This window comes from Gymnodraco acuticeps, unplaced genomic scaffold (genome assembly GCF_902827175.1).
Source record: "Gymnodraco acuticeps unplaced genomic scaffold, fGymAcu1.1, whole genome shotgun sequence".
Taxonomy (NCBI): Eukaryota; Metazoa; Chordata; class Actinopteri; order Perciformes; family Bathydraconidae; genus Gymnodraco; species Gymnodraco acuticeps.
In genome coordinates, this window is record NW_022990924.1 from 576,907 (window position 1) to 599,764 (window position 22,858).

The window sequence follows — 22,858 nt, forward strand, 5'->3', positions numbered from 1 at the left end:
CGCTCCGCCTCCTCGGCTGTCTCCGGCGCTGCGCTTTAAATAGCAGCTGTTTAAAAGCTCCTCACCACTCTCCTGTCTGCTGTGCATCTCTCAGTCTCCACTCACTCGCAACATTTTCCTAAAACACTAACCCCCTAACATCTCGCAATGTCGGCCGCCAGCACCGAGACTAGCGCCCCACTGCCCACCGTCGGCAGCCGCGTCTTCTTCCAAGGTGCACCCGCAGTTGGCTGCGTGGGCACCGGCCCCATCACCGGAGACGACCCGGTGCAGAGGAGACAGGGCAAAGTGACGGTCAAGTACGACAGGAAAGAGCTGCGGAAAAGACTCGTCCTGGAAGAGTGGATCATCGAGCAGCTCAGCGAGTTGTATGACTGCGAGGTGAGAGGAGCCTAAATATTAAATCACACGGTTTGTGGGCGACACCTTCAAAAACATACGGATATTTTAGGGAGACAGGTGAAAAAAAATCTGCAGAAATGCTTTATCAATTAGATGGCTTAAACCTATATGTTATCTAATTAGGACTCACTTTACTGTATGCATTGAGTGACATTGATAGTTGCTTTGCTGCTCATGTGGGATTGTGTCTGTCTTTGCAAAGGCATCAACAAATGCACCCGTTTTATAGCGAACCCCAACATCCTCCATTAAACAGACTGTGTATTTGGGTTTATTGGTGTCTCTTTGTCCTCAGCACCGATACCTGCTGGCTTTTTGTGGCAGAAGTGAGAATAGCAAGGGGCATCAAAGCGACACAAAAGCTGTCTGGTGTAATAATGATGCCTCTTTACACTGTGACTTTGACACATTGCATTGTCTCCTCTCTTATCCTCTCTGTCGGTGAGAGAGAGAGAGAGAGAGAGAGAGAGAGAGAGAGAGAGAGAGAGGAAGATGGGAGATAGATGAGATATATAGAGATAAGGGAGAGAGAGAGATAGAGAGATAGCGAGAGAGAGAGAGCGAGAGAGGAGAAGATAGAGAGAGAGATATAAGATAGAGAGAGAGAGAGAGAGTAGAGAGAAGCGATAAGATCTGTGGGTTTTTTTGATTATGTAATACTATCAAGGTGGATTGATTAGAAAATGTGTTTTGAAATAATTGTATTTTTTTAAATCCTGAATGTGATACTCCTTGAGAGCAAAATGAGGACATGATGGTGTTCCAGTTCCCTTTTAACTGAAGCTTTATATGTGGAAATTAATTCCTCAGTCGCATTTCTGACCTTTCAAACCCTCTTCACCTTTCGAGGGATGATCTGTCGCCAGACGATATTGACAGCCCCATTATTCTGCATTCACAAGTGGCATTCTTTAACATTTAAAGGGGGAGGGCAGGGATTTGTGTGTGTGGTTAGTGAGCAAAAGAGAGATGGGGGAGCAGAAATAAAGAGATTCTATAGGTGCCGGTAGTGTGTAAGTGCATGCGTGTGTGCCCTACAGTATGCTGCCGGAGTCAAGTTGGGGGGAAGGGTACGGACTGGAGGAGAGGGAAAGAAGGGCAGTGGGTTAAGGATGTGCTGATGCTGTGACTCTCCTCACCAGCCAATCACCTCCTCTGGCTCTGACCCCCTTCCTCGCAACAGAGGGTCCGCGCACACACATATGCACACATACAGTTAGTCTGTCACCTCGGAACGCAGCCAATCAGAGATGGAACAGGCGGTGTGAGCGTGAATACACATGCCTTGACACATGAACCTGTCAGACTACACTGAGTTATATTAAAATATGGAGCATAAGGGATGTGTGTGTGCCTCTGGCTACACATCATTACCAAGATTGATTGTATTGGTGCGCATGTGCAGAAGGGAAACACCTGCACAAATCACAGCAGGAGACTGAATATCAACATCCAAGCATCATTGTCTGTCATGAGTTTGTCTACTGATTTATGCAATGCACATAATTCCTCCCCATACTGTAGGCACATACGACTGTCCTGCAACGGCAAACTGCTACCATTTACATAAATATCACAGAAAGATAATCGTTTTTTAAGCGATCCATACCCCTAAGCAGGATTTTTTTTTTTTCGGCTGTCATCTTGTTTGCAAAGCTTCCTCCTCTCTTTACAGTCCTGCTGTGGTTCTCACTTAAGTTAAAGAGTTGCATAGCCCCTCTGAGTGTGGACTGGTTTACATTTCAAAGCCGGATGAGCTCTTGGCTGGGTGTCAGTCTGCTGTCAGCAGGTGCGCTTGATCTACGAGTCCTATGAAGCTCCTCCCGTGCGGATCGACTAAATTATTTGATGTTTGGATGAAGAGTGCTGGGGAGCACCGGCCTAGCGCGCATTTAAGAGTACAATCAACTTTTGCCTTTCTCTTCAGAGACTGTGATTTGTTTAATGCAAATGCGTATCTAGGAAAATAGTCAAAACACTACCGCAAATCACAATGTTCTTTCAGTGTTGCAGTCAGTCTCTTTTGATTTCTGGATGCCACCATTGTATTATTAGGCCTACTGATGAAAAAGACTCCACTCTCTTGTCTGCAGATGTGCCTTTTTCCCTGTCTTCAATCTAGATTAAACTAGATATTCCCAGCAGCGTGACACCTCCTCATATTATGTCTTTCACACAGCAAATGGGATAATATCACATAATAATCCCCTGGCTCTGTGGCGTTGTAGCCAGTCTGATATCATGCTGCAATAAGCGCAGTGTTGACTGGTGGTAGAAAGACATGAAGGCTGGCATCATTTCAGAGGAGAGAAGGTAATGAAACCAGTACATCATTACTTTGGCACGTTGTCACTGTGGTGCATTGTTAAGGCTTAGTTTCATCTGTTCGCCTAGGAATAGAAACATGACGGCAGTGTTTGAGCAGGTGGACTTTACTGCGCTACAGATGATGTTTGATCACATGACTGTAAACAGGAAGTCACACTCCCTCCGTGGCTGTTAACACCTCTATGTTCAGACCTAAGATGGACACATTTGTTGTGTTGAGTGTGCTGGACAGAGAGGGAGATAGGCCTACTGCTGATTTGGCGACGCTGGTCTAGCTTAAAGGTCAGACTCTGTATCGGTTTCATAAGAAAACTTGATACTCGAGAGCATCAAGGAGTGTGTGTGTGTAGAGGGGGGGGGGGGGGGGTGCTGATGCTGAAGGTAATAGATTTCAGGAAGGGTTAACTCAGATTAAATTGGATTCAGGTTTCAATAACAGCAAGGTGAGAATATGTGTTGCCAATTCATCTTGTACAAAATCTACGTGGACTGTAGGTTGATAAACCCACATAAGGAAAGATCCATGGTATTTTCACACAAAATCGAAATAGTTTTCATGCTGTTATTTCTTGTGGAGAGTTAGCTTAGCTTAGCATAAAAAACGTTAAAGAGCTAAATGCTAGCATTGCTTTTTCTTAAGGTAACACAATCTGCCTACTAGCACTTCTAAATTCACAAATTAACAAAGTGCATTGTTTGTGTACTTAATACACAGACTAAAGTTTTGAGCTAGAGCCAGGCTAGCTTTTTACCCATGTTAACAGTCTTTATGCTGGAGGCGTCAGCCAATCAAATCCCGTTTATGCAAATCTGACAGTTCAAGCGCTAGCCAATCAAACCGCGTGCAAGCTGGGAGAGCCAGACCGCAGTTCATTCTATATTCCACAAAAATGGAGGAGAAGTTAGTTATTGCGGTAGCAAATCACCCGGTTCTTTATGACGAGTCCCTATTTACTTACCGGGATACAAACCGGAGGAACCAGGCATGGAGGGAGGTGGCAGAGACAGTGGGTGAAACTGGTAGGTTTTCGCTTGTTTGGGGATTTTATATCCAGTTTACTTCGTTGCTAGTTTACTTCGTTGCTAGCAAGCATAGACAGTATCATTAGCCAGCATGGAATGTAGCATAAAATAGCACCATAGACATTAATCTCATAAATGTTCAAAATGTTAAAAGAAATAGTGGAGAAGAACCGGGGTTTTTTGCTTTGTATGTCGGGGGCGGGAGATTCATGTGATTGGTTGTTGGTCGCGAAATCCCCAAGCTTTCAGACACGCCCAGCTCCAAGATTTTCAAGATTTTTGAAAAGCTGCTGTGGACGTACCGTTACAGTCTTTATGCTAAGCTAAGATAGCCCTTTCCTATAATAGCTTATTTGGCACACAGTCATGATCAATCTCATCAACATCTGTGCAAGAAAGCTGATTAGCACATTACCATTAATGTTAATTAAACTTTGAAGCAAACAAGACATTTACTCAAAAAATCATCAATTGTTTATCCCAACTGTGTTTTTCCCTTTTTCTGTAGCTCATTGTCTTTTATTACAATTTATTTATGTGTTTTTCTAACCTTGGTTTAAATTCGCCCTGGGCCTCGGCCTCCTTCCTCCTCTCCCTGTGCGATGGGATAACAGAAGGTGAGTTCTGTCAGAGATGGATCCCTTCGGCTCTCCTGGGATATGTTGCCTTGTTTACTTGGCTGTTCAAAGGACAGAGGGGAGGGGGTGACCGAGAAAAGCCAAGGACCCTCATTGCTCCCAATGCAGCACTTAATACAGTGGAGACCAGCAGAATCTTATTTTTTCCTTTTCCTATTCTGCTCTGTTGTCTGACAAAGCCATTGCTCACGTTACATTAAACTATAAAGAAGGTGCTGCAGCGTTTTCTCCCTCCAACTCCTGTACGGGCACGTCTGTCCACAAATTACAATATAGAGAGATAATCAGGAACACTTTTGCATAATTAAATTGCAATTTTGCTCCTGTAATCATATACAATGGCACTGGATCAGTCTATCTTGATTAGGGCAAATTCCCTATGGAGTTCATTGACTATAAATTAATTTAGTTTTCTCTAATCAAAATGTACAAAAAAGTTAAACTTGACTATAGTGTCATTGAGCCTAGGGAACCAACTGTACAAATCCCCAGATCTTTGGTTTATTATCACATAAGATGAATAAAAGTAGCAAAGCCTCATTTTTAAGAAGCTGGACCATGCTTGGCATTATAGTTTTAAAAATTATGATTTATTTTAAACCAATGTATTCAACTTTAATCTTGATTTCACCTTGAAGTTAAAATCTAGAAAAAAAGATAAATAATTTCTGCTTTTTCCGTCATTTGAGGGATGTGTCGACAAGAATCATTTTTATTCTTTGTACGTCCAATGGTTAAATTACACATGTCAAAAAATCCCTAGCCCCTCACTCATTCAGGAGCCCACCGTGAGAGACCAGACAGACTGTACTGGAGGGCATACTAATGCTGAGGTCTAGTTGATTAAAAGGCAGATTGTGTCAGCACGGTGATGTCCGTCTGAGAGCACCTGAATGAGATCGATGGAGGTTGTTGATAAAAAAACGTTACTCAATTCTTGAGGAACAGACTTTTCTGTGTGTGTGTGAGAGTAACGTAGCAACAGAAATTGACAGGGTGGTAAATCTGACTCTGCAGTTTGATGTGTGTGTGTTGTTGGGGTGCATGCAGCAGAATGAGGGGAGAGGGACTGCTGTAATGCCCTACTTTTTCATGGCTCTGCATCAATAGAGCCCCACTCAATTAGGCTTATTCATGTGTACGAGCACGGACACTGCCCACACACAGAGCTCTGCCCCTCGGGCCTTGTGTGGGGGTGTGTTTGTGTCTGTGTGGATGTGTGGATGTGTGTAACAGAAGTTGCTTTTTTTTCTTTTTTCGGTTGATGATATTCTGCTGCTCTTTGGCAGATATGGGGTGGTGAGCGGTCAGGGGTACTTCTCCATGAATGGATGAGTCCTCACACACACATAGGTCAGTGTGCATTTTAGGGCCAAATAGAGCAAGAGGAAGTAAGAGATGGAGCATCTTCTCAAGGATAATACTTAGTCTTATGTCTGTTATCTTTCTCTCTGGATCATCACCACAATACAGGAGGTCATTTCATTTCCACCCATGTGTGTAAGAACTCTGTCTCAAGGCTGTGTGTGTGTGTGTGCACAAAGGAATGTGGGTTTTGTTGTTGACCTCAACAGTGACTTCTAGAAAAAAAAAAACATCTTAATCTCCTCCTGTCTGAATCATTATCCCCTCCCCCTCCTCCCCTTCCTGTGACCTTGTCAATAACATTCCCATTTGCTCGCCTTTCATGTTTTTCTGGCCGTGTATCATGTGAACCTCATTGGGCAGCAGAGGACGAGTACACAGTGTAACTCAAGCCAAGTCATTAGCAACGTTCAATAGGATTTAGGAATAGCACGCCGGGGATAAACACACACATATTGACGCACATAGGAATTGTGTTACCATAACGGTTACCGGATATACTATATGTACGACATACTGCAGACATACAGGTGTAACCAGTATACTATTTCATGATCTAGGCTATTGTTATGCTGGTGGTATACAAGGGTTCATCCTTTACCTCTTTATTAGTCCATTCAAAAGTGCATCCATCCACTGACAGATGATGAATGTGATTCAAGTCTGTAATCAATTGAATACATCTCCCTTTGACTGACGACAGGAAGTGAGCTAAGCTTGATTACCTCATTATTTTTTAAACCAGAGGCTTCCTGCAACATTGTCAGCTGAAGGTCAAAATTGTATACAAAAATGAATAGAGCGGGGGGAAGAGCAGGGAGAATTAATCTGAGAAAAATACATCATCTTGTTATAAACTTGGATCTAGATTTTAAATTACTACATCCAGCAAGACAGATCTACTTATTGGAAGATTTAGTCAATGGGTGACCCTGATGTGTTTATGGATCTGTCGGGGAAGGTCATTGTTGTTTGTTATCTGCGCTTGGGATGGCGGACATTTATCTCCCTGCCATTTAAATTGCACGGGCAAAAAATAGACTCTCGCTTAGCGTCTTTGTCCGAGCGCGTGTTGACACATTTCACGTGGCACCTGCAGACTCATGCATCTGCTGCGAAACAAATCAGAGGTGCTGACAAGAAGGCCTTTTAGCGAGCAGATAACCACCAGCTTTTGAAACAGTTATAAACGTCAGAAAGGCGTCAAATATCTGTCTGAAAAACAAAATGGAGGGCGAGGTTGCAATGTGTGTGTTCGCCTCTCTACATGCCTCCTGCTGCTGTCATCTCGACACTTCTCCTTTCCTCAACCTCTGATCCACCGGGACAGCCACCCACCTGTTTTCTTCTTTTTTTATCCGCCTCCTCTTCCCTTGAGCGTTTTGTTCTTGTCATCCCTGTGGCTTTCACATACATGTAGATTAATCGTTTAATGTCTGTCATTGACACTGTTAATCACATACGCCTTCAAAGTGTATGAAAAGGTTTAATTGCTACAAGCTCACCAAAAATGAGCCACCACTGATTAAAACCCAAAATGTGATAAAACGATGATTACAGTCATAAAATGCAAGTTTTCATTTAATTTATCTTGATGTCTGCCTCCCGTTCTCCTTCCACCATGTCTCATATGGTTCTCCCTGTATGCTGTGGTTATGGGGTTGACGGTTATACTACTATGATGTCATGTTTTTAGATGTTTCTACATATCTGGCAGGTGCATAAAAGAGAAAATATAGATGGATAGAATGAAGAATACAATTGAAGATATAACAAAGTGTCTGCAGGTTATTAACTTGATTTATAGGTCTATTCAGTGTTTCTCAAACTTGTTCATACCAAGGACCACTTAACCAATAAAAAAACACTCGAGGACCACCTAACTCCACAAATATCCAAAAACACATCGTTTTTTACAAATCGCCTGAAAATGGTACAAACAAGTGGCAACATGTGTGATGAAGGTGTGTATCTGGGCTATATCATGCAATCGAAAGTGAAACTTAAGCTCGCTCCATTGCGGAGATATTCCCGCGAGAGTGCGAAAAACTTAAATGTATTTATTTATTTCAAATGTGAAATTTTACCAATATACTCACGGACCACTAGGGGGCGCTCACGGACCAACAGTGGTCCGCGGACCACACTTTGAGAAGCACTGGTCTATATCTGGGTCAAATATAGCCCAAGATATAGTGGTAGGGAAAACAAATCTTAAAATGGTAAGTGCAATTCGCGATCACATGAGAGATATGCCAGATGCAAATTGTTCAAAAATAGAAGAAGAATAAATAAGTGAGAGATTAATTTTCACACTCACACACTGTGTTTCCTGTGTTGATATGACATCCCCTCCCACCCCAGATGATCCAGTTAATCACTGGTTTCATTGTCAGCTTGCGGGCCGACACAATTTATAAACTGGCTGTGTGCAAACACTGAGTCACTCTCCATGGTTGGCACTGGGAAAATATGCAAAAACACTGTCGTCATTCACGCGTGTATGTCAGAGGGAGACTTTGTTTTGACTTTCAAAGTCAGCGGGGGGTGTTCCTGTGGGAGTGTATTTCACTCGTATGTTTGTCTAAGCTCAAAGACAGCAATGGATATTATAAGGGGGCACTCTTATCTGTTAAATGTGTTAGAAATTACATTCTTGGAGACTTAAAGTTTGTTTATTGTTTTGTCTTCATTGCTAGCAGTCTATGGCCTCAGAACAAAGGGATTTCTGATAGCTTCTGAATTTGAATAAATCCATTCATTTCACTGGAAACACTTATTGACGTTGAATGTCCAGTTTGGCTCGAAGCCCCGTTTTTCCATCGAGAGCGATGGCCCAAACGGGCCCCAGCTGTCATTACATCAGCCTCAGGATAATATGAATCATGCGCCCCCGGATCACAAAACTGTGAAATAGAGTCACAAGAGAGATGCTGGCAGTTGCATGGTTGAATCCACAACAGAACTCGTTCTGAGCTTTAAATCAGGGCTTCAGACCAAACCAGGATGAGATGATTTCAGGGATTTTGACCTTGTTCAGTAGCATGTGTGTGTCGGCGACTACTAGACAACGCTTTAAAGGACTCGCCAAAATGATCATTTATGTATCAATGATGTGCTGAAATTGTGAAGAAAACTGTTTTTCTCACAAGTCTCAATGGTGTATGAAAAACACAATAAACAAAGAAAATGATTTGAAGTAAATTGGGGCTGTTTTCCAAAAGCAAGACTAAATCCAACAACTCTAACACAACTCATGCAGTACAATCCAAGTCTCATTGATGCAGTCATGTGCTGACTAATTGCTAGAAAAACATCTCACAAACAAGGCAACACAGGGTGAGTAATTGATATACAAACGTAATCAAAGCACAATATGGTGAGTGTACTGAATAACACATGATATCTTTTTTTATCTGCACTGTCCCTTTGGTGTAACAACATACATTTCCCCATCGTGTAACTAATTAAGGATTTATGATAGTCCAACTCTTATCTACTGTTACTGTAAAAAAAAAAAGTTGCATTAGAAATCTACGATAGTTGGATAGATAGGTATCTACAACAATGAATATCTAGCATTAGCTAATATCCGGGCAACCCTATTGTTGAGAATTTCCCTCCACAATGAGCGTTGAATAATCGATGAAGGAGTTCACAGAATTAGCTTCCAATATTCAGCATGCAGGATCATAGTAGTTTGCACTGGAATCCTCCTTTGAGGATGAATCCCTCCCTCCCTCCCCAACCCCAATTCAATGTCCTCTGGAGTACAGCTGATTCAGCGTGGGAAAGAGCTTTTTGCTGCAGCAGCTAACTTTATCATCCCTGCTGCATGGTTTCAGCAAATTGCATCGCCTGGGGGAGAGAGGTGTTTAGAAACGAAGGAGGGAGGAAAGGGAGGGGAATAGCGGTAGAAACGCTTCTTTCTACTATTGCATCCTCTTTTGTAAAGTACATTTGATCCTACCTTGCCTCTCAGCTTTTTTTTTTTTAACTTGTCCCATCCTCCCCCTCCATTCTCTGGCGTGTAGTAGTTTCTCTTTCTTTCCCACAGCTCACTCGGTCTCTTATGATGAATTCATCCCTCTGATGTGACACAGCATGGCGGTGGAGTGGAAGAAAGCTGCGCTGTGAAGTTTCACTGTGTTGCACAACCCTCCTCTGCCTCATCATCACCACCACCACCACCGTGACCCACTTATCTGTGCGCTCCCCATCTCCCTGCATCTTATTTTCTTCTCTTTTGGATTCCAATTACTGGTCCCAAACTTAGCTTTCTTCATTTCTTTTTAGCTTCCCTTTTGCGGCCGTTCTCTCGTCTCTGCATGATCCCCGATTTACATAGCTTGTTTGTTTTTGTTTTCTCCTTCTTTTTTTTTTACTGGCTTTTCAAGTTTTCCTTGTTTACAATGTAATTTAAATATTTTAGCATCCCCTTACTATTAAAATGCACCTCAAATCCCTCCCGTCCCACCCTATTTCCCTCAGATCTTTCGTTTTCCGCCCCTCTAGTATTCCATCTTATCCCCTCACATACAGCGCTGTCTGTTCCGATGAGTGGGTGTTATGATTTTATTAACCTGAGTACTTTTCAGACTGTGTGAATGTGCTCAATTTTGATCTTCTATTATCCGGCAACATCAGGGCCACATTTTATGTTTATTACCCAGACACTTATTTAGCCATTACAGGCAGAGACTGAACGTTCCTGTGCTCTCTACACCGCTGCAACATAACCACTCTGTCTGTGACACACACACGCACACATACTCTCTCTCTCTCTCTCTCTCTCTCTGAATATGCCCGTAGAGAAAATGTAATTTGATAGACAACGATTTTGACTGCTAAGCTTCCATTTTTAGCCTCTACCTGACAGCAGCCATGATTGTCCTGAAAACAACTTACTGCTGTGTCACTGCAGCTCTTTTTTTTTTGTTTACAGTATTTACATTTCATATCATCAATAAATCCAGAATTGTACATATTACAAGTCAAAAACATACCTTACTCTAACCCTAAATGGTCTAAAATATTTAGTTAAGCGTTATATTCTTTTTAGGTAGGTTGGCTTTCTTGTAATCGTTTTTACATTTGAATATTGATTAGGCTATAGTTAGACAATGTAGCTCTTCCAAAAAATGTAAAGCTTTTCCTAGTTTCTCCCTGACATTTGTGGCGGGTGCTTCTTTTCTGGCAGTACAGCTATAAGCTAGCATAGCTTCTGAACGGTCTTTATTTCTGAGGTGAGACTCATTTGGATTGTGGTATTTCAATCACAAGTTAGCAGCTAGCTACCGTGCCATTATGTCATTGTTAGCTGTGGATATAGGCATGGGAAATACAACCTAAAATAAAATATTGAATCCACCTTACACAATTACCTTTCTGCTGTATATAAGTATGGAGGACGGAACATGACTTAAGTATAAATAAATAAATGTATGAAGAAATACAGGAATAAATAAATGTATGTCGCGTAAATGTAGAAATAAATGAAAGATATATAATAACGTGTGTTCTGTTTTATTTTCGACTTTTATTTATTTATTTATACATTGATTTATTTATTTCCATATTTATTTATGCATTTATTTATGCATTTATTCTTTTATTTATTTATTTGTGTATTCATTTCAACATTTATTTATTTCTGTATTTATTTCGTCATTTATTTATTCCTGTATTTATTTATTCCTGTATTTATTTATTTATTTACGTATTTATTTATTTATTCCTGTATTTCTTCATACATTTATTTATTTATACTTAAGTCATGTTCCGTCCTCCATATATAAGTGGCCTTAGCAATTAACCCTTCACTGTTCAATACAACTAGTAGTTCTCGTTCACGTAATTAGACTATGAATGGTAATAATGATGAATCACCTTTCTGAGTGAAGTGATGGCCTGTCACAAGGAGTTTGACTCTTTGTTCGAGGAGAGAGTGTTTGAATAGAGACTGAATGGAGTTTGTGGTGAGTCACGGGGCCGGGCCGCTCACATTAGTTTTGATTCACCTCACCACAGACAAACCAGACTGAAAGCCCTGCTGGCTGCTTAGCTGTCGGTGAAAACAAGTGTGATACACATGCACACACTTTCTCTGCACTAACAGAAAAACAAACACACTGGCTGGCCTGTCTCGCTGCCGGCTCTCTCACAAAGTCGACTCAAAGTATCCTTCTTTACAACAAACACTCCGCTCCTTGTTATCTTTTGCGCACAGTCTTCTATACATAGGATACACACTAAGTCTTTTCATCTCTGTCTTTCTTCTGCTTATGAAAACAAACACATTTGCCCCCGATTGGAAAAAACTGGTGGTTCTAATCGTCTCTTTTAACACACCAAAAATCCTATTCCATCCTGATTTTACACTATTAAATTGTAAACAATACACATAACGTTGCCAGTGCCCTTTTATGGTATTTAATACACAACATATCACCTTTTCACTAATATGTTGCTGAAAATATGCACATGCAGCGAGGTAACAATGTGTTATGTTGTAATTTAGCCAACTAAACAAGAAGAATCATGCATTTGTTTTCTTTGTTATGGCTTCTCCACATTTTTTAAAACTTTCTACCTGTGAATACCTTACTTTTTGCAGTACTTAGTTGTTTTTCATTTTCTTCCTTAATTGTATTTAATTTGTTGTCGTTAATGTCCAGCAAACTCAAAAGTACAAGAATAATTTGAAAATAGACAGTGGCCATCTGCTACGACTTAATTTCTGTTTAGAGTATCATTTTGTGGTTTATGCTTGAGATCATATCTTAGAAACAACAGCATTTTATTTAGTGGAGGAATACCTGGGTGTATCTCCCATAAAATATATATTTGTAGGATGAGCTGCAGGGACCTTTCTATCTACCGTCTAACACAATCTAATGCTGTTTTTAAGAGTGTGTGTGTATGTGTGTGTGTATTGCCTCTCCCTTTATGTCTCCTGGCATTGTCCGCTGTCATTTTGTCACCCTTCAACTTCTGGCAAGATGAAAAATAATTTTCCCAGAGGGCATTGGGTGTGACCTCAACTATTTCAGCTTCTCAATCACCAGCATGGCGGCACATTTACCGTTTATCTACATTTTAAGTGTGCAAACGTGCACGAGTGTTGAAATTATTGTCATTGCATGCAGTGTATTTCACACACTTGGGTACTTTCTCACAATCTCCACAGAGAGACAAAGCCCTGTGGTGAGCGTTTCTCTGATTGATGGTGGCAAAAAGTTGAGTGTGTGTGGGGGGGGGAGGATTTGCACGTTGTTGGCGATTGCCTGCAGTCATGCCTCACACACACAGCCCATACTTGCCCTAGTCATCACCAATCACAGTGACATTCTGCCTACTGACAGGAGGAATGGACACGCACACACACACACACACACACACACACACACACACACACACACACACACACACACACACACACACACACACACACACACACACACACACACACACACACACACACACACACACACACACACACGTCAGTCTGAGGGATAACCACGCTACAATAGAGATAAATTCACTCTCTTGACAAGCTTTCACTTGACTGTTACTCATTCTAATTCACTTATTCATCTCTATTATTAGGTTGAATCTTTTCTCAGTAGCCTGTGGAACTCATCAGGACGCCACTCTCTGTCCGTTTTCTATGCAACTTGTATCTATTTTTTGGCATTGTTGACCCAGTCCCTGATCTCTGTGCCCTGCTCACATTTCAGAACTGACAGGTATAGCTGCTGTCAGTTGTAGACAAGCTTTTGAAGAAGGCGCAGTCATCTGTTACCATTCGTTCTTGAAATTCTAGTTTGGACATATAATGGGGTTCATCTGTCCTAAGGGCATGACACCTGCTCAGCCTCGTCCGTCAATTTTTGTCCGTGTGTTTCCTAAATAGAGATTATTTTAGCTTGGCCATCTTTGAGTATTTCTATATACTTAGTCACCCCAATGTTGGAGGATTTTCTAGACATATACTGAATAACAAACATAACCTACTGCAGAGGAAGCAGTTGACTTCGAAGACTCTGATATATATGGACGTGAAAACCTATAAAAAAGGTAGATTACTGCCCTTCATAAAATCTAAAACGGACATCTTAAATGCAGCATCTACTAGCAAAGTGTGTTTTTGTTTCTTCAGAATTATTGTCTCTGATTCTAATCAATTCTAATTCATCTTTAATTGAAGTTTACTATGCCTATGTGAGGTGACAAATACAGCTACTCAGCTATCATTGAAAAGGACTTAAATATATATTTTTGTATTACCTTCTTATTGTTTGGTTTAACAGACTCCATCACTTAAAGTTTGGAGCATCAAAATGCATTCTTTAAATATAGAAACCCGGTAATACCACCAGCTAGCCTTGCCAAAGTGCAGTCACTGCAGCTTTGTTTTTAACTCTATGTTGTTGTTCTAGCTACAATGATTTGTAGCGTACCATTTGATATGGTATTACAGAATATCATACAGTACTCACTGCATTTTAGTTTTGCAGGACAGTACCACAAAAAATTGAAAATGAGAATTTCACATAGCAACAGCATCCAACCAGTTATCTCTCCTGCATTTTGAAAAAACGCCTGACATGCATTTGCATATAACCTCAGTCCTCCTGATTCCATAGCGGACACATTTCTATACTAATAAATGAACGGCTTTCATACGTTTTGCCACATTTCTCCGCCTTTCTTTTCTGTTTTCTTAACGAGGGGGCACTTCAGAGCGAGACCCTCTCGCTAAGACGCGGAGAGAGATTTGAGAAGAAGAGGTTGGAGGGTACAGTTGACTTTAGGGAGATGCTTAAAATGCACGCCGTGTAAATGCCTCTTAACAGCTCAGGAATGAGGATGATGGTGGGGTAGCCTTATGAGCGAGTGTGGGTATGAACAAATGCAAATGAGGTGTCACTGATGTCAAGTAGGATTTTTAAAGTTAAGTATGTGTGTTTATTCCTTACATGGGCGTTATACATATCTGTTGTATATGGTCATCATCAACGTTAATGATTTATATGAAAACTCCAGTTGCAATTCATCTGTAGTCATGCCTTCAAACATAGAGCCTACATGCTACGTGTGCTACATTTGGTATCGTATTTCAAAGGTATAATTGTGAGCTAATTGTATTCTGTGCACATCCACCCACGTGAAAAGTGAAATGACAGTGACTGAGATTTATTGCTGAGAGCTCAAATCAAATCTTCTCTCCATCCTCCCCGTCCCTGTGTCTGAATACCAGTGCACGCTCCAGGCGAAAGCATGAAGGAGTCCTCTGAGAGAAACATAAACGCTCACATATACACAGCACACTTTAAAAACAGTTTCAGTGTTGTAGCATCGTGGACAAAGGGAAAGGGGATGTGATAGAAAAAGGTATTAGTCTAGTTTGCTGCCCAACAAGAGCGTTCAATCTAAAAGAGAATTTTTCTCATGTAAGGTATTTTTTCATGTAGTCGTTTTAGAGAACTTTTAACCAATTGTTTGGCATGAGAAACACCCAAACACTAACAACAACAACATTATATACATGATCAGCTAATCATCAGCCATTGTTGCCATTGTTGCTGCTCATTGATCAGTCAGCTGTTGTGCAGTTATTTTCCAGACACGGCTGGTTTGATTTCTGGTCAAAGGTTGGTGAGAGTTATTATGAATCAACCGATTGGCCAAATCAGTGAGCTGATAGCGACGAATGCCACAAATAGCCAAAGAGTTGGATGTTTGATGCTCAGTGGGATTATCCAAACTACACAATGTGTGAAAAAGATGATAGAAGATGAATAGAAGTTAGTTCAAGAGGATGTACGATGCAGTAGAAGGGGATGCTAAAGAGACAGGAAGACAAGAACGTCCTTACTAGACAGTTCTACAAAACCCTAGAATAAATGAATTATTGAAGACCAATGCTAACATTTATATAACTAGCTTTTTTGACAAGGTATTTTTGGGACAGAGGGCCTTTTTTTGGAGATTTTAGAGTTGAAAGGGGGAGACAGAGGGGAGGACTTGCCTGAAATGTTCGGCCGGACAGGATTCGAAGTGGCTTACTAGGCGGCGGTGACCTCATATACAGTAGGCTGCCAGCTGTAACCACTGAGCTATCCTGCGGCCTGCGATTCTTGCTTTTCAAAACCAAAATGGTTATGGCAAATAGCTTAGGTATGGTTAAGATAAGGCAAAAAAGGCCATATTTTATGTGACACTAGGAGGTTTTGCAACATTTCACAAACGGTGTTCTACGAGAGCCCCATTTGTCCCTCAGAAGAAAGGCATACCATTTCCTGTATTGACAATGAAAGTTGGCATTTGACATAATTGGTGAGGAACGGAATCGTCCAATATTGATGTTTTCCCGAATTATGTTGGGATGGGAGAGCATTTGCTTCAATCATGCAGTATGTTGTTACTGAGCAGTTCAGCTGTTGGTAAAGGCCACAACACACAAAAGTAACTGCACTTGCACATGGTTTTTCTTTAGCTCTAATACCTAGGAGGGAGAGTTTGGAAGATACGTCATGTGGTAGCTGGGAGGAAAGGGTTGATCCGCCCTTCGTGCCCCTTTTACACAAGCCTTGTGGTGAAATAAAAATATCCGGATAAACACAGGACCTTTGAAGTGGCGTTGAGCTGAAAACAGCCTCCAACCACCAAACCACTAAATGGCCCAGCCCGACAGCGTGATATACCACAATGACATTTCCATATGATGCCTGCTCCTAGTAGGCAAATATATGTTCAGGCTGCTTGGAGCTCAGAGTGCAGCGACGTGGAAACACTGATTTTAATACAGAGATGAAATGAAAGAACTGATAATGAGAGAAAGTGTGTGATTGGGGTTGGTTTTAGTAAAGGCTTTGTTTCAAATTCATATTTCCTGTTTGCCTCTTTTCTTTTGTTGGTTTCATGGCACTGTCTTCCTCACTAACCAAGACTGTTTCTGTGTTTTAGGAAGAAGAGATGCCAGAGGTAGAGATAGACATAGATGAGCTGTTGGATGTCACCAGTGACGACGAGAGGGCCACCAAACTACAGGTATAGACACATGGGGATTGTTTGTCTTATGTCTCTTTTACGTTTTATGTCTATTGTACCTATATCTATTTTTAGCTAACCCCATTGTAATATACTCTACTAATGTAATGAAATGTATTGTAATGTATAGCAACCCACTTTCACGCAGTCAGTCTGTCAGTTACATTTAGCTTTTTGTCCTGTTTGAACACACCTGAAGTACGACAGTCAGAATCCTACAACCAAATTGTCTTTGAATGCAGCAGCAAAATCCTGCTCTTAAGGGAAACTTGTCATGTGACTTATTTGCATGCTGGTCTATTGAGTCTTCTATCAGTGAATCGACATAGCTGCCTTTTGTACTTGTAGTTGTATTTCTCGCTGTATGATTCTTAATGCTGGTGTATTCAAATACATTCTGGTTGTTGGATTCTGACTGACAGGTACCATAGCCCAACAACATGCTCACCAACCACTTACAAAGCCGATGTATAAAGAATAAAGAATGAAAAGTCAGAGAGCTGTCACTCTTGTTCAAATGTTTTCCTTTTCTTCCTTTTGCACAGGTATCGTTAATAGACTGCTACAAACCAACAGGGGTGAGTATGTTCAGTGTGTCTGTCACACAATCAAAAGTTCAAGCATTGTGTGTGTGGGGTAAATGATTGAGTTGTGACAATGACATTCATTGTCTCTTTCCACTATCATCCTGACATAAATACAACAAAGGGTTAAAGACTAAAATTGAAGAGACATTGCTTAACATTACTTTTTTTCAGCAGCTTAAACACTGTTAGCAAAATAGTACTGTGTACAAACACACCAAATTGCTTATTATTAATTAATTGGATTATGTTAAGTGTTTGTTTGTGTGTGTCTGTGTGTGTGTGTGTGTGTGTGTGTGTGTGTGTGTGTGTGTGTGTGTGTGTGTGTGTGTGTGAGAAGAGGTATTACATGTTAGGGTTAGGGTGAGAAAAGGTTAAGCTATTTTGGTGATTACAGGTAGCGCAGACCAATCACATTACCTCTACATGCGGCGATCTTGTTCAGCCTAGACTCCCCATCTTTCACTTGCGTGTTTGTGTGTGTGCGGCATTAGGTCAAACTGCAGCAACCACTACAAGGTCACTAGTATAGAAAGCCTCTCAAAGTGTCAAACCAGTGTCATACTTACACACACACACACACACACACACTGTAATCCCTTGACAATGGAGTAGCACATATGCCATTTTGAACACAATCCCCAAAAGAAGGCATCAGCTGGGGATAAACACAGAGAGAGAGAGAGGGAGAGAGAGAGAGACTCTCCCTCCCTCCACCGTCACCCTATCATGGATAGCAGCTTCTACTCTACTAAATTTGAAGATACAACCAGCCTGCTAGTCTAATTTTGTCCGAAGGGTCATTCTGCCTACCAGCACCTTTAAGCTGTTTGGTAGAATATTTGCTTATACATTTAAAAGACCAGCAGTCTCACTGTGTTTCCACTCTTTATGCTATAGATGAGAGTAACAAATGCGTCACTTCCGGGCAAAAATAACGGCTCCGCCCACTTTTGGGGGAAAACAACGCTGTCAGTTGAACGGCGGTCAATACAAATTCTGAAGTTTTTGCCAATCCGATCAGAAATGTAAGAAAACCGGAGACTTTTGGATCTTCAAAGAGCCCGATTCCAATGGCCAGACAGGCAAACAATTGCATTAAGCCATTAGAAATCGACGATCGGGCTCGATATATGGTTAAATATAGCAGTAGGCTATCGATTTTCATAGATGAGAGTAACATCTACGTCACTTTACGGCCCCGCCCACTTTTGGTGGAAACAACGCTGTCATTTGAATGGCGATCGAGCCTGAAGCCACAGAGCTCTTCTGCTACTGTCCTTTCTTCTTAGAGGAAGTACAGACACACTGAACTCTTGATTATTTTGTATGTTTGAGGTGCAATAAACGACACAGCAGCTTTTTGGCATGTTAAAACTATTATTTTCCGCCTCGCTCATGAGAGTAACAGCTGGAGAAATTACAGGGTCGCCTACTGATTTTAATTTAACCATATATCGAGACGGATTGTCGATTTCCAATGATCGAATGTAATTGTTTGCCTGACTGGCCATCGTAATCGAGCTCTTTGAAGATCCAAAAATCCACGGTTTTCAAAAAAATGTGATCGGATTGGCAAAAACTTCAGAATTTGTATTGACCGCCATTCAAATAACAGCGTTGTTTTCCCCAAAAAGTGGGCGGGGCCGTAATTTTTGCCCGGAAGTGACGTAGGTATTACTCTCATCTAAGCTAACAAGCTACTCTAGCTTCATTGCGGAGACATGAGTGGTATCAATCTTCTAGTCCAATTTATTGACAAGAAAGCCAAGGAATTTACTTCAAAAAATGTAACTATTTAAAAATAAAAACCTTTGCTGATAATTGATGTACTCGTATTTAAAGGAAGGACATGTTTGCCAACTTTAGCTTTAACTATAATAGAAACTGAGGATTGATTGTAAATATCTAAAGATTAAAATCCATATCTCCTTCTTTACTGTGAGCATGTAATAGTCCTGTTTGATCATTGTAATGCATCTTTAACTATTAGGAATTCATTTTTTTAATTGTATATTTCCTTTTGTGCGTGAATGACTGTTTTCTTCTCTCCCTTGCAGGACTTTGTCCGTGATCTGCTGGCCAGGATAAGGGGAATGAGAAAACTCAGTGCGCCAACCAAGAAGGGCCTATAATGGCTGTGAAATCCACCATAAATCCACCATAAATCCACCATAAACTGCATCATCTCAGCTCCACCTACTTAACCCACTCAACATGGACTGTCATCACACAGAAATACTTAAACATAACGGCATTTGTAACTATTCTGCAATTTGCGAACATGCACCATAAACTCCATGCATATAGCACTTCATTTCACCATCACGTAGAATAACAAGGTGTATTGTTATATTTAACTGTTGAAAAGGTACATAAGCAAAACAGAGCCGACATGTTTAATATACAGCCACAATAAAATGTCAAGCCTTGGAACATGCCACAACTGCAACTGTGCTTTAACATGAACACCACCCAATTCCACATTTCAGAGCCATGTTACAAGCTAACGCTGTAATCCCAACAGCCATACAGACTAAAAGCACCAACAAAAAGGGGGCGTGGTAACAAAATGTTTGTACTGCAGTAGGTGTGCAATTAGCTGTAGCATTATGTAAACACAGTGCTTCGAGATTTTGTCATTTTTTTTACTAAGGTGTTTTACTGTAACTTATACTGTATGTTGCCATTTATTGTTCATGTGATTTGAAATGTGGTCTTCAACAGTTTTCCGTTTCGTCCTATTTTAAAGTCACCCTGCTTACCCTTACTCTTTCAGCGCTTCGGATATAAGGGAGCTCTGTAGTTTTAATTTCAGCACAAGGCGTTAATACATCAGTTCTGTCCTTTTGTGATGTGTAAACTCTGGAAAGAGTGGGGACGTTTTAGTAAGCGAGGCTAAAATATTGTGAAAATCATCAGCTTTTTACCCACTGTTCTAGTGTACATTTCCCAACAGAAAGGCATGATGGGTGTTGCAGTTCTTTGTGTGAGACTACAAAACCTGTATGATGGTAGCCTTTCACTTATAACGGTGTTGCTCTTCTTCATCAGAATTCATATCAGTTGGTCAATTTAGGTTTAAGCACAATGCTAATACATTGTTTTTTATTACACTCTGGTTCACTTAACTCTAACTAATAGTGATTTGCCTTTAAGGAAATTCAGGATCCAATCACTCTTTTTCTCTACACAGAACCTTAACTACTGACAACCTAAAAGGCAATTATGGTTGAGTCATAACCTGAAAGCAACTTGAAACTTTGACACTCGTCAGGTCCTGTAAGGGAAGGTGTGCCAAAACTGGGAGTATTACATCTTAAATGTCATACAGCATGGCAGCGTTTCCCTGGAGATTGTTTGTTGGGTTTGTAAACATCTGCGAGAGGGCGTAGATTCTTTTTTTTGTTGTTGATGTTTTTCCAGGTTGCAGAGAATAGGTTTTTATTGTATAATCCAAGGTTTAAGTGCTGGATTTAATTATTTATTGTTGTCAATGTACACCAACACACTCACTAACCTGTACGCTCTGGTACAATCATGACTCTGTTTTGGGGTAGGGCCCGATTTCACTTCTGAGCAGTCGATCGTGTTTCCGAGCGGAGTGGCGCAGACCTGAATCTGCCGTATTATACTGTAAACCCTCAGCTGCCAAAGACAAAGCAGGGCAATGTTTGGTTTTAACATAACACTTGCAAAGCACCCGTCTTGCATGCTAACAACAGAGAGAAAACACTGATGAAGAGAATAGATATTATGAACTTATAATCAAGCAAAAAATACTTGTATTGACTTAGATACCATGTCTGACTTTGTAGAACTTCTTGTGTTGAAACAACGTGACGGTCGCGTTGGAGAGAATCCAGGACATTTGAAAATGGTGCTGTTTTTAGATGTTCTTCCCAGGTTTTGGTTGTGTAAAACACATTTTCACTGTCGTTTGACGCCAGAGAAATGTGTCTGGGAGAAGTGTGTGTCTTTAATGATGGGGTGCGTTCAGTCTTTAGTGGCCTCCTCTTTGCTTTTCTTTCTATCAATTTGGACTGCATTGGTGTCCAGCGCACTCACATAGCAACGGTTGTTTTGTTTGAAAATGATCACTTGTTTCTGGATGAGTGAATTGAAGGCAAAGGTTAGAGGAAGCCATTATAAGCAACTGCGATGCATTTGGACTGATGTCGAGGTACTCCATAGGCTTTTCCCTGTTAAGAAACAGTTCAGGGGCAATAGGCTGATATTTTATAATTTATGGGATTTCATGTGGAGAGTATTTAGAAAGTGTTCCATACTAGAAAGCTTTACGTTTGCATGTATTTTTAAAGTCGCATGTAGAGGGGAACATTTTGTTGGCCCAAAGGTTTTTAATTTCACAAAATAAAACACTTTCCTTTTTATACCTTTATTCTTATTATAATTATTAAGACGAAAATATTCAGTTTTTCAGCTGCAGTTTTGTTTTTCTGTACATCCACAATAAGCGTTCTTGTTTTTAAAATGTAATGTGGTGTGTGGTTTGTTTTTGCTGATAATAAAAATGCAGAAGGACTCTGTACTGTTTAAACAGATGCCTTCTCTGTGTGGATTCATTTCGTTTTTACAGGGAAAGGAAGTGTGGTTTGTACTTTATTTAGAACAATAGTTTGCTTTGAGTTGGATGAAAAGAGCAACATCACTCCCATGTTTGTCCTGAAAATGTGAGGCCAAGTTACAATGGGTTAGCTTAGCCTAGCCTAAAAACAAGAAACAGGTGGAAGAGCGGGCATCCCATGTATTTACCGTAGCAGCCATATTTAAAAATACAACCCAAAACCCTTTGCTGGACGTTGACCCATCTCTCTCCCCATCTCCAGTCGATTTTCTGTACTTTCAATAAATGCAAAAACTGACGAAATACTTGCTTAAATAAACAACAATAATCCATACAAATCCAAAAATCTGTAACTAGAAGGGCACAGCTCTTTGCCAAGGAAAGGTGGTATCAATGTAAAAGAAAAGGAAAAGCAATGTATGCATCCACCCCACGATTCTGATTCAATCCAACATTTCACAAGAACTTCTTTATTGATCCCATTTTGGGACATTTTTGGAATTTGGGAAACAGATCTTGCTTGCTCCACCACCTTTCATTAGGTTTCTTAAAAATGAGCCCAGTAGTTTTCCCTTATCCTAAACAAACAAACAAACCAGACTGTAAATATAACCTTCTTTGCAGCAGTAAAGAAGGACACTATTTAGTTCCCTCATTTTTCAGTCTTTATGCTAAGCTAGCTAATTTGACCAGCTGATGTGCTTGTGTGTGTGGTCCTCTGCATCTGTTTCTGCACAAGGGGCATATTAGAGCATCATGGCTGCCAATGTGTTCTTTCTCAGTGCCACCCGATGTGGCCGTGGTTTAGTAGGACAGCCCTGTCTGATCCGAGCTCATCAGTGTATGACATTATTGCTCAATGTGCGCATGAGTAG

General features: G+C 40.8%; 2 protein-coding genes across 3 annotated transcripts in view; one reads left to right on the forward strand and one right to left on the reverse strand.

The window, feature by feature from the left end:
• Nucleotides 1–22,858, reverse strand: part of iyd (iodotyrosine deiodinase) — a 38,367-nt gene that overhangs the window by 3,892 nt on the left and 11,617 nt on the right. The gene's annotated exons all lie outside the window — the stretch shown is intronic.
• ppp1r14c (protein phosphatase 1, regulatory (inhibitor) subunit 14C) lies at nt 4–21,960 on the forward strand. The gene is made up of 4 exons (XM_034234052.1): nt 4–381; nt 16,728–16,811; nt 17,357–17,389; nt 19,456–21,960. Exons 1-4 carry the CDS (start codon nt 148–150, stop codon nt 19,528–19,530), a joined length of 426 nt encoding a protein of 141 aa, XP_034089943.1. The 5' UTR covers nt 4–147; the 3' UTR covers nt 19,531–21,960.